Source organism: Akebia trifoliata, chromosome 15, assembly GCF_017979445.1.
Source record: "Akebia trifoliata isolate Shusen 1 chromosome 15, ASM1797944v1, whole genome shotgun sequence".
NCBI lineage: Eukaryota > Viridiplantae > Streptophyta > Magnoliopsida > Ranunculales > Lardizabalaceae > Akebia > Akebia trifoliata.
This window is the reverse complement of record NC_141389.1, coordinates 7,889,292-7,902,739: the sequence shown is the minus strand read 5'-3', so window position 1 is coordinate 7,902,739 and position 13,448 is coordinate 7,889,292. Positions and strand designations below refer to the sequence as shown.

The 13,448-nt window shown below is 32.6% G+C and overlaps 1 protein-coding gene and 1 long non-coding RNA gene across 2 annotated transcripts; both read left to right on the top strand.

The window, feature by feature from the left end:
• Nucleotides 1-594: 594 nt before the first annotated feature.
• On the top strand, nt 595-1,998 carry LOC147384187 (UPF0481 protein At3g47200-like). Its single transcript, XM_086424876.1, has one exon. It carries the CDS (start codon nt 595-597, stop codon nt 1,996-1,998), a length of 1,404 nt encoding a protein of 467 aa, XP_086281002.1.
• A 1,666-nt stretch (nt 1,999-3,664) lies between these two features.
• LOC147384186 (uncharacterized) lies at nt 3,665-11,089 on the top strand. The gene is made up of 3 exons (XR_015172431.1): nt 3,665-5,951; nt 9,913-10,022; nt 10,357-11,089. It is a non-coding gene; the product is annotated as an uncharacterized LOC147384186 (long non-coding RNA).
• The last annotated feature ends 2,359 nt before the right edge of the window (nt 11,090-13,448 follow it).

Here is a 13,448-nt window from a genome sequence, read left to right as displayed (position 1 = left end):
ATTGGTAAAAAATCGACGGTCCACATTCTAAATCACTTTTAATGGGGTTAGAAGTTTCTGATTGGGCTGATTTTTTTTTTTGGATGATCTTCCCATCATAGAGATCATCCTCACGAAAAATCAGCTCAATCCAAAATTCTAACCCATATTTTAAAATTTTATTAAAAACGAAAGTTTTTACATATGTTTTCTCATATGGCCCTTGAACCTGACCCTATATATAAATTCTAAATCACTTGTACCTACTGCAAAGATCTGCATTAGAAAAGAAAGAAAATCATAAAATACTAATTTCCATTACTTGGTAAGTGAGTAAAGCATGATACTTAAGACTTCCTAGCAATAGTACTCCAACTTGGTACTTCAGTTCACACCAATCATTTACAAATAATCCATATTTTTTCTCCTTTTATCCTTTACTTTGTATGTGAGGAAACCATGATTCTTAGAACTTCCAGCAATACTATCTATACATGGTAGTTAGCTCACAGCTATATAAATTCAAGTACATTGTGCAATCTCCATAACTGATAATCACACACTTTGAGTTGTATTCCAATGGAACGAACCAATACAATTCATTTGGTTTCAACAATGGAAATGTCCGAGAGGACATCGATTACTGAAGCAGTCGGAGAAATGAACAGAAGCCGTGCTAGGCCTATATCAATAGCCGATGAACCTGGGAGACATACTAGTATGACCACAGAAGGTAGCCACCATCCAAGAAGTAGGGACGATTGGTTGATCGACATAATGATGGAAACCGGTGATCAAAATACGGGTATCAGGCCACGAATTCAAAAGATACCACGGAGGTTACGCGAGATGGAAGCACACAAGAAATGCTTTCTTCCTGCAGTGGCATCTATTGGTCCTTATCACCATGGCAACCCTAAATTCGAGATGATAGAGAAGCTCAAAAATGCAGCTGCACGGAGATTCGTCTCGGGTTGTGACATAAGGATTGAGGTCTTCTACAACAAAGTTGTAGAGGTGCTTGCTAAAGCCAGGGAGTACTACGCCGAAGGCTCCACAACAATGTACGATGATGAAGCATTTACACGCTTAATGTTCTTGGATGGTTGCTTTGTTCTTCATTTCATTGAATGCAACACGTATAACAAGCACAGTGAATTGACAACGTGTTGCTATATTACGGCCTTCTTACTGAGAGACTTGTTCTTGCTAGAGAACCAACTCCCATTTTTGGTTCTTGAGGTGCTGATGAGCGTTAGATTCCCCAAAAGTGAAGGTAAAGAAATGGTTAACAAATTTATCAATCATCAAGTGAATCCTCCTGGGAGTCATTCTAAGGTGTCGCTTACAACTTCGAGTGGAGATCAAGAACAACAACCTCTTCATCTCCTCGACCTTCTTCGAACAAAATTGTTAGGTGATTGTCCCCAGTCTGATTCATCTGATTCGAGTTATGGCGATTGGCAATCATTTCGATCAATCAAAGAACTTAAAACAGTGGGTATTAACTTTAAGAGGAGCCGTACAAGTTGCTTGAAGGACATTCGTTTTCATTCCTACAAGGTCTATGGAGAGCTCTCACTTCCTCCGATTGCCATCGATGACTCAACCAAAGAGAAGTTTCTCAACTTGATCGCCTTTGAGATGTGTCCGGACGCTTCCCATGATTATAAAGTCACATCCTATATATGTTTCCTCGATTCTCTCATCGATCATGCTGAAGACGTGAAGGAGTTACGTTCCAAGAGCATACTCCTCAATTTCCTTGGCAGTGACCAACAAGTTGCTGACCTCTTCAATGAGTTGGCAAACGAATTGGTGCCAGATCCTCGTGCCTATTCCAAAGTTAAAAAGGGCATTGAAAAGCATTACAAAAGCGAGACAAGGATCTCTGTGGTTGAATTCTTGCACATTCATTTTAGTAACCCATGGACCGCTTTTGCTTTCTTCGCTGCAAGTTTTGTTATCATCCTAACTTGCATTCAAACCTTCTATGCAGTCTTCCCTAAAAAACAATAGTGCTTTTTCTTTAAAAGTTAGTGGCGATGTATGAAGCTGTCCTGTTTGTATCCGTAAGAATAATAGTGCTCTACATATGTAATTCTTGTAGTATAAATCATTACATCTCTTCTCCCTCTTTTCTCTATCCAATGCTTGTTTCTTAAGCTTGTAACTCAATATATGTTTGGGTACCATTCCCCCAAATGTTCACTTATATTTTTCCACCAAAACCAAAAATTTGAACAGATGTTTTTGCTTTTACTATCTGAAATGTGCATTGGTTGTTAAGTTTCGATGTACTGATAAAGATAGCAAGATTCTTATAGTTTATCACCTATTGGAGTTGCTCCTACATTATTCCTAGTGTGGTCATTATAATTTTATTTTTTACTCTTTCCACTCATCCATCTCCACATTCTCACCTTTGTTACACTTAATTTATTAACTTGATGTTTTTCTTATTATTATCTAAGATTCAGCTTTACAAAATATAATTGGTCTTTCGTCTTATTAAATTTTCCTTTTATTTTGATTGGTATGCCTTTGTCGCTCCAAAATTGCTCCTCCATTTTCATTTAGTTTCGGTTCATTTCCATTTAAGTTCACTCCCCCCACCCCAAAAAAAAAAAAAAAAGAACCAAATCTGTTGACTTTTTCAAAATTATCAATTGGTTTCGAATTGATTGATCCTAGTACAATCAGGGTTGAGCCGATGTTTAGAAATCATGTTATATCTATTTGATTTAATTTACCATCACTTGGTTGCTTTACTGGAACCAACTTCATCACTGCAACCAAAAGCTATGAAGTTTAGACCATGGTATCAACAACAATATCAGCAACTATTTGTTTTTAAATTTTAATTGATTTTAGGAGAATGAAGAGATGCATCGAGAGCTTCATTTTCTGAGTAAACATTGTGGGATTGTGAAAAGAGGGTTCATTTGCTCATTTTTCCTTCACAAGGAGATGAGGTGGGTTGAGGGTGCTCAATTTTTTATATTATATTTTATATTTTTAAATTGAGAAATGAAATATGATTAAAATACTTTGATGCATTTTGTATTTTTTGGTTTCTATTTTTGTTCCCCTCTTTATTAATTTCTTTCTAAAATAGTCAGGTTAAGTGGAGGGTCGGTTTGATTGCGCAGGGAAATGGGAAGAAAATGAATTTCCTTGGAAATTTTGATTTTTAGAAGTTTGATTACATATTTTAGGACTTAGACTCATGTCTTAGATGGTTTGACACGTTGCAAAGCAACTTTGAAGTTGTGGGTTCAAAAAACCCAATTCAATTACGAGTCGAGCCATCTTGAAAGAGTTATGTTAAAATATTTATAAATATAGTTTTAATATTTTAAGACATTTAAAAAAAATATAATATTAACAACTACTCATTCTATTCAAAACTCGTCACCCATGTCATTAAATGGCCCCATTGTGCTTTCCCTTTTATTTATGTTAACCCCTCCCCCCACTCCCACCTCACCGTCAAACCATTTACTAGTGTTCGTTTCTTATAGATCCAGATGATTATAGTGGCCTTACACTACAAGAAAATGTCTATTTTGGAACAAGAGGGTAAAATAGACTTTGGCCGTTTGTAATAAAAAACGGTTTAAAACCATTTTTTAGATTAGAAATTGTTTCTAAATCATAATCCAATGGTTTTAATCTTAACCAAATTGAGGAAGGTCATTCTCTCGTTCTTACAAGAACGAAGACGGAAATAGTCAAATTCGAAAGAAAGGGAAAGTTGCGCGAAAATCTGTGAAAATCCAGTTGTTTCTCGATGAACTTAGGATTGACGAAGATTTATCAATTTTAGAGAGAAAATCCATTTCGTTCCTCAATGTCGATAGATTATTTTTCTAAGATCTACGAAACCTAAGGCTGGGATTGTCGAAATCCCTTCGTCTCCCATGTGAGATATTGCTTTCTTTCAATTTTCTCTTCGATTTATTATTTTTTATGATTTTGGAATCTTATTATATGATTCTTAGTTAGATCTAATTTGATTTGTTAATTTTTGGCTGAGAACGTTGCGTTTGGAGTTAATTGGTTGAGTTTTGCTAGTATTGCTACGCCGATTTGTGGATTGAGGTAGAAATCCGTAGTTTTTTGTTTCAAATCCTTGCATTTTGTACGTCTTCGATCCCTAGATCTGAATTTTAGTGATTTTGGATTTCTTAGATGGAATTCTGATCAATGTAGGGTTTAATCTCTTGTTTGATATTTTAAGAAATTTTTTTGTTGATTTATTTAAGGGTTTAGTTCTGATTAAATCATCTCGGATCTCCTACAGATTCTCTCTAAACATAGAGGTAAGCTTCGATCTAGAACTTGGATTTGGTTTTTGTTTCAATGTACTCTAAGCCTCTCTAACTGAACAGAGCTTCAACCATTTTATCAGGAAAAATAGTTGCAAAAGCAAATTTTGTGAAATAATTGAAGAAAAAATGACCACGAACTAAGCTAAAAAAAAATACATTTATCAACTCGTTAGATTTGTCATGGGTAGAGATAGAGGAAAGGTAAGAGGTCTACTCTTGATCCCAATCATGAGGATCCTATAAGAAAGCATTCTATGTTTTATATTCTTAATTTTGTATCTTTTCTTCCCAACCAGTTTTACATGAATTGGAATTAATCATGAAAAGCTATTGTGACAGCTCAGATGTTTTCTCCTACTCAGAGAATGAACGTGTTGAGGATTCACTTTTAGATGAATATTTGGCATTTATGTTTTATATCTGCAAAATGTCAGTTATTACTTCCTTAAAATACATTTATATTCTTAAGCTTTACTTTTGAGTCAAGTTTGTTGATGCCTTACACATGCCCTCACTCTCCTTCAAAGTGCTACCAACATGGTTGGGGAGATCAAGGAATTGTTAGGTCATTTTCTTGGTCATGTGTCTAAGATTGGACACAACTACATATATTCGGTAAGATCAAGAAATTGTTTGGGTTCCTCTCATTTTTGATATTACTAGAGTATATATATTTTATTAAGATAATAGTAATTTTGCATAGTCTATAGGGACAAGTGTACAACGCTCGATTATGGACCTGAAACGTAAAATTTGTATTGCTGTAATTGGAATGGCAATTGGTCAGTTCTATTTTGGATATTCAATCCAAACCAGAACTCCTACAGACTTGCCTCATTAGTGTCTTAAAATAATCACGAAGTGAGCATAAGTTTCGGCAACCAATTGGAGGCACCTCATAATCTTTCATTAGGAAATCAACCCTAAAACATAAGAGGCACCCTAATGGCAAAGATCTATTTATTTATTCTTAAACATTTTGCAGCCTATTTAGTTTGTACTATTATTCTTTTACAGTTCAAAATGATTCCATAACTTTTTCCCTAATATCTTTCTTTGTTTTCTTTAAGCAAAACACCAAGCAATTAATGAATTGTTTTCTTGGCCCTATTTACAGCCCATTCTTTTATTGTTCAGTAGAAACTTTAAGTATTTTGTTTTCTTAGTCCTTTGTCACCTACTGCTGAAGTCTTCTTCTTTGTGCTATCATTGAACGTGTGTGCCTTGATTTTCTAATAAAACATTTTATACTAGTTCCTAGCTAAGATACATATCATACATTCTTATTTCTTCTGTCCTTTCCATGGATTGGTTAAGTATGCTAGCAAGCAATGCCACAAAGACAGAAAAATAATATTTTTAAGTTAGCTTTACTTTTTGTTATATCCAGATATATCATTATTTTTGAATTTTTGTGACTAGTTTCCATGCAGCATTGTTAGTTAAGGCATTTGATACATTCCAAACATTAACTCATGCAGATTTGCAAGGTTGAGGACCCATTTGACATTCGCAAAGTTAGTAAACAATTGTATTATGAGGTAGATGTACAATCTCCAATGCTTCACCAATGGTGGGTGGTCAATCTTCCCTTGGCTTAGCAATGATTTCCGAGAACCCTCCCATTTGGATTATGAGGTATACAATCTCATTGTTCAAAATCAATTATATCACCATGAAACACAGTTCATGATGTTACCTCATGTGCAACCCCTTTCAAATAGTAAGATGAATGATTTCATTCATATCTTACTTACTAACACTCAAATAAGTTACTCCGCTCCATTGAAAGGCTCTTACCATATTGGTTTATATGGTTGTCCCCCTTAGGGTTATAATCCTTCTTAGGATTTTCTTTATAGTTTTCTTTTTTCCTTTCTACATGCCTACACATGGCAAGTTGTCATGGGTAGTACTTCATTAGATTTAAAGTTTTATTTTAACTTTGTTACTTCCATACTTCATAGTGCACTGACCTTGAATTATGATCAAGTAAAATCATTATAACGATCTTTGATCCAATATGTCGTTAGTTTATTGGGAAATTTATAAACTAACTGTACGAAAGAAACTTTCTTTTGTTGAATAGCATTTGTATTGGGAAGTCATTATGAAGTTGATATGATGATAAAAAATTATTTATTAATTGTGGTTGATTTGACAAAGCTCATTGAGAAACAAAATGGCACAAAGTTCCCCATTAAATGTCTCATATATGATTCTTTTATACCTTGTAGTAATCCATCAGACATACTTGGTTTTTTAAGTAGAGTGTTCATATGAACATGACACAATTTAGGATAATATGACTTATATTTTACATTGGCTTGTTCACGGCACTGTAAAGTCTAGGCTTTGACACTCATAAATGAGAGTTCATTTAACTAAGATACGTTGAACGTGAGCTGTGCAGCAATATATGTTATTTACCAAGATCCAAGAATGCCTATCAAAATCAGAATAAAATATAACTAATTGAAATCAACATCAAATTCAGCTTTGAAATATGATAATTCCATCTAGTATTGGTTTTCTCAATGATTGAGTGCAAAACCATGTTAGGTGCTTCAGTTTTAATATATTATTTTATTTCTTTGTTGTTTGATGATCATGAAAGTCATGATGTTGCTTTTGTGTTTCTTTTCTATTTTTGTTTTGTTTTGTTCTTTTTTTTGTTTTTGTTTTTGTTTTTGTTTTAGCCTATTTGTTTATCTAGAAGTACGAAATTGAACTCTTGGTCTTTTGTTATTGTATTGTATTGATTTGGGAATTTTCAGGCTGCGTGCGTTTTTGTTCGTTCTAATTTGAATAGTTCATTTCTTCATGCCATTCTTATTACGATTGATAACTTGTCCTAGTTGCACTCTAAGCAGGTATCTTACAGTGTGAGAGCAAAAACTAGTAGATTATCTTAATAGTTCATTTCTTCATGCCATTCTTGTCACAATTGATGACATGTCCTAGTTGCGCTCTAAGCAGGTATATAATCCTTATAACCTGTAAGTTTTTTTCCCTCTAGACCATTCGAATTCTAACAAGAATCAAATTGATAAATAGACTCGATATTTAAAATAAACAATAATATCCTACACAAAGTGCGTTATTCGGACATAGTTTTCATGTTCCCCGTATAATTGAACTATATAAAACCTCTACAAGGCATCTAACTCAAAAAAGGATGCTAAGTGCACACACCGTATGAAAATGCCCTCGATCCGCGGGGTGCGCAGATCTGCTTTTGATTTTTGAGGTTTGGGAGTCGTCACTTAGTTATTACGGTCTAGGAACCGAACATTGACTCTAAAAGGCAAAAAACAAACTAATCTACGAAAAATAAGAAACTATGTCCGGAGTTCACGTTACGGAGTTGGAAGGTGTTAGGCACTAACCTCACCCGGCAATCGCCGGTCTTTACTAATTCCCAAATAGAACTATATTGCTAAAAAGACCTAATCAATAAAAAAAAAATTTAATCTTTACCTTTACGAATACAACGGTCTTGTTTCCTCAGATCTGGTAGAATAGTTCTTCGTACAGCACTCCTCGCTTCGTTCTGTCACCGAATTCGTTTTGGATCTCCAAAATAAATTATCTCCTTCTGAATTTTTCTAATTTTTTTATTGATTTCTGAGATATTTTGGAAGGGTTTCTAGGTTTTTTTGAGTTAAACTTATGATATGGATGTTAGGTAAAGAGTTGGGACTTCAAAATTAAGGTTTTTGGGAGGTTAGGGAAGCTTTTTGATCTACTTTTCTTAGGATTTATTTTTTCATACGAAAATAAGTTATAGGGACCCCTATTTATAGATTTTTTTAAGTACTTATTTAGATAGAATTAGTGTTTAATTATAATTCTTTTAGAAAGAGTTATTATTTAATTATAATTATTTTAGGTAATTATATTTTAATTATAATTATTTTAAATAGAGTTATTATTTAATTAGGATTGTTTTAAATAGAGTTATTATTTAATTAGAATTCTATTAAGATTTTGACTTTTAGTCTTACTTGATTGACTTTAAGATTTTGACTTTAGTCTTACTTGATTGACTTTAATTTTTTGACTTGAATCTTACTTAATTGACTTTAATATCTTGACTTTAGTCTTATTTGATTGACTTTAATTTCTTGACTTTAGTCTTACTAGATTGACTTTAAGATTGACTTTAGTCTTACTGGATTGACTTTAAGATTTTGGAGAAACCCCCTTTATTATATCTTTAATTTTTTGGGTCCCCAGATGGAAGGGTCCTTTACTAAATATCTATGCAACCATCAACAATTTTGCCTGAGAGCCAAATTGATCGATTTTTTTTGTTCAAAATTTTAAATTAATTTTATTAATATTTCACTTTATATTATTTAATATTTTATTTATTAATTTTAGAATTTAAAAAAATTTTAATTGGAAAATTACTGTTTTGCCCTTAAAGAGAACTTTTGTGTTTTAAGTCGGTTTTCAATGTTCCAAAATATTTTAGAATCGATTTTTCATAAGGAATTCAATGGGAATATTGGTTTGTGTCATTTATAAAAAATTTTGTCCTAAATGGTCATGAACTTTATGAGGGGCATTTTCATAATTTTGTCAAATTTTGTGAAAATTGGTGAAATGATTTATTTGATTTTGATTTGTTATTTTATGTGTTTGAAAGGATTTTTATAAGTGTAATGTAAGCTCTAGTGTTGTTTTAAGGTTAGGGGTATTTTGATAATTTAGTCATTTTTTAGTGATTTTTACCGTGAAGCTTCTTTTTATCTATAAGATGATAATTTCTATATTTTTGAAGTTATATTTTCCTAGCGTAGCGTGGTTTCTAAGATTTTTTTAGTTTGAGATACCTCATCTGAATTTCTAATATATATCTAGTAACAAAATAGAGCATTGGAATAATCATCTATCTTTGGGAACTGTTGCAATAGTGTTGATGAGTTGATTAATCAGGCGGATGCAAAAATGGGGTGTCTACACCGTATGATCCATGTCTTGCCAAAACCCATTCTCCCCATTATGAATTACAAGATGTCTCTGATGACACATGCCTTCTTTGTAATATATTATTATTTTTCTTTTTCTTTTTATTTTTTTTTCTATTTTTGCTTTGCTTCTTTAATCTTTATTATTTCCTTAGTATTCCCAATTAAATGACAATGTTGAATATGTTTCAACTTTTCAAGTACTGAATCGTCATAATTGCACTTTCATTATTATTTATGTTGGTATTCTTCCCTTTGTTGTGGGTCCCAATATATACTTTAGAATGCTTAAACCCATAGAACATCCTTAGCTTATGAGGTGTAATAGTCATCTCAGATGGTATATACTCCCTACTTTACTGCTTCTACCAATGCATATTATTTTTTTCCTTAGAATTAACATACAGTGTTGTTTAAGGTTTTCTCCAAGGCCAGTCTTGAATAATGGCACCTAGAAAGCTTTTCCATAGTTAGTCTTTTATTCAATGTAGCTCATTACATGTTATATGAATAATAAGGTGTGAATTAAATATGATACTAGATAGTCCCTTTTATGTTAAAGGGGGTGATGAGAGTGTGAAAGGGTTTTTTTAATCACTCACTAACAATGTTCTGTTTTATAGGAGGGTGAAGAGAACCACCAAAGTGCCTGCAATTAGTGACAAGATTTCAGATATCAATATTTATGGAGAAAGTATGGGTAGAAGCCAATCAAGGGTTCTCCACACCCTAGGTATATCTACCCTTATTTTTACATTCATTACTATGTTAAAAAAAAAATCAAGATTCGACGTACTTGTTTGATTTGTTATGGTTTTAAATATTAGCTATGGATTAGAATTTGATGGATGAATATTTTCAGTCTTTCCCTTTAAGGAATTATTATCTTCTATGCATTATCAAGTTATTTGTCCATTTGCTACTGTAGATATCTCTTATTGCAAGAACATTAGGAATGTTTGTTCATCTTCTTCGTAAATGACTACTGTTGATACCACTTTTTCTTTCCATATATTTACTTCTAAAACTATCCTGGCTCTCAGTTATTCTTGTCGGAACTTTTGTAGGTGGGATTTCATTTCATGTAATGGGTTATCCTCCTAAGACGATGGTATAGGTGGCAGGTCCGAAAACATTTGGTGGTCAACGAGTTCCAACCTCTTTGTGCGCCATGTTTGCCAACTTAGTGGACCATAGTTCTTTGTGTGGCATGCGGATTTCAACTTGAAAATGTTGTTTCAAATTGAAACAAGTGTCTCTAGTTGAGTGTAAGCATGGAGGAAGATCCTAAATATAGAGAGATAGGGATATAATTTTAGATATTTTTTTTAATGATTTCCCACAACAGGTGAATTTTTTAAATTATTTTACTATTTTTGGGTTTAATATTTTATATGAGCCTAATTATAATTGTAAACTACTATTTAAATTGTTTGAATGAGCGTTATAATGTTTGGTAATGGTTAGAATAATTTGAGTTAAACATTTTTAATGTTTGAATGGTGTGTGTTTTATTCTTTAATTGGGTTGTGTTATATAATTTGAGAAATTCGGGGCAATAAGTAAAAGTTGGGGGTGATAATAGCAGCTCAGAATAATGTTTTATTCTTCGGTGGTGCACCACGGAAAGACCGTTTGTCTTTTATAGTTTCACATTGGAAACGGTTTTCCGCCGTTCCCCAATGCTGAAAGTTCAAAACCGTTCCTAATATCCATTTTTTCGTGTAGAGATCTACCTACACAACAAAATGAGTTTCACGGGTGAGTCTTATCGGTTGGTTTCAAATTAAATTTGTAATTAAGAGTGCTATGAAAATGGGAGATTTAAACATGCCCCTCCTCCTTTTGGTGAATATTTGGGATACTATCTTTGTGCTTTCAAACTGAAGAGATAACCCTACCACCTCTACCTCCAATTTGTTCCTTTTATTATTTGCTGATGAATATGGCATATGTTGTTATTCATGTTTAAATTTTGAAGTTGAAGGGGCTCTCATCAGTTTGAAATTTGAAAACATAGGTATTTTAATATTTACCAGGATATGTCTAAATCAGAAAGAAAAAAAAAAGAGGAAACATGACTGGATCCAAAATTTATTCATTGTTTAATTGTTGTTCATGTTTAATTTTTGAAATAGAAGGGGTTCTCATCAGTTTGAAATTTGAAAACATAGGTATTTTAATATTTACCTGGATATGTTTAAATAATAATATATATATATATATATATATATTATTAGTTCCAAAATTTATTCATTGTTTAATTGGATAAGTTAAAATTCCATGAGAGGCATCATGCAAATTAATATTTTTGTGAGGCCTTTAAAGTTTATTTCTCAAAATTGATTGCCGATCTTATGATGCATGCGAAACAAAATATATATGAGAAATTTAGCACGGAAGTCCAAAATTTGCTGAGAAATAAAAAGCTAAAAAAATGAAAGAATAGAATCCACCACTACTAACACATTGAGGTATTCTTTATCTCTAAAATAAAATCTTTAATCAATTATATAGAAAATATCAAGACCGCATGAATAACGTTGAAATCTTATTGATTGAATCAGAAGTTGTATTAATGTTTTAGAATGTCAGTGGTTAAAATTTTGTATAATCCTTTTATTAATCAAATGATAATATTCTTGTTTGTCATCTCTAATTAATAAATGTTATATCACGTGCATCATCGCAGGTGCACTTTACTAAGTAGAATAAAGGAAAAAAAAAGTATCATAGGACACCCACATCCTTTACTTGGTATGTGAGGAAGGCATGATATGCTTACTTAAAAAGAGAGATTTACTAGGGAGCTCTATACTTTTATTACAAAAACTCGCTTACTTTATTAAGTCCATTGCTCAACAAATCCTTGATTGGGATCCTATCCTTAAAAAAAAGATTATTTACCTATAATAAGATCTCATTATTTTTATTTAAATCAAGAGCTGTACTAGACTGACTTCCTAGGGCACTGCTGTCAGTACTGAAATGAGGTGATGTTCCCACAAAACCATCAATTTTCCTTGAACATACAATACTCGTAACTAAAGGAAAAGCATGCATCTATGGTTCTATTTTGATAATCTCCACTGAGAGATAATGAAGGTCCAAGATCCGATCGGCTGCACTAAGAGGGATCATAACAAAGTGGGTTAGTGGACTACTAAGTCCCACCGATTTCACAATCTGTGGGATGAGATACTTTCATTAGGGTGGATCCTAGTTGGACTATTGTAAACCAACCCTAATTAATAGAAATACATTCTTCAACATTATATTTGATGAGATACTTAAAATACCCTTTTAAATTAAAAGATTTATAAAGAGTTGTACTGGAGTGACCTCAAGATTGACTTCAATTAACACTTTATTGATGTGATTGTATTCACAGTAAAGTGTGAATTGAGGTCACTCCAATGTTATTCATTTCAAAATATTACATTGTTTTAATTGGAAAAAAATATTTTTTATTTTTTATTTTTAAAAAAAAAGAATCCTTACTGCAATGACTTGAAATAGCATCTATGATTTTCTCCAAAACCAAGTTCACTCTCAATATTACTTTGATTGTTATTTGAAGTCACTTTAGCATTTTTCCTTAAAAATTACTAAATTTTGAAGAAACCATGTTCTTTACATGACACATGGACCCTTATGTTTTCAAACTAATCACACCCTTCCGCATGGCCACAATGTTTTGGTCCCTCTTGACCTTAATCTTCTTTTATACATTAATGAAAAATGATTTCAATGCCTTCATCATCATCATCATCAGTGTCGCCACAATTGTCATCATTATCACCATGCAAAAGGTTGAAGATGAAAAAAAAATAAAAAATTACTGATTTTTCTGATACACTTAGCAGAGAGATTTTTTTGGTCACAGTGCCCAGAAGGGTAGTTTTGTAAATTAGGGAAGCATTTAATACAGTTGGGCTCATGTGATTAGCCAATCCCGGATTTTTTTTTAGCAAAATTTCTGAAGCCGTTAACCACTTGCCAGAAAAGCTAGAAAAGCTAGCTCTCTTATTTAACAAGAAAAGAATAAAGCCAAACTAATCCTGTTAAAAGACCCATTTGTTTTACTTGGTATGCTAGGAAAGCATGATACCTCAACTTCCATATAAATTATGAAACACATGATGCCATGTCAGTGTCT

What these genes read in the sequence shown, in the direction of transcription:
- LOC147384187 (XM_086424876.1), top strand. Translation starts at nt 595, where the DNA reads ATGGAAATGTCCGAGAGGACATCGATTACTGAAGCAGTCGGAGAAATG.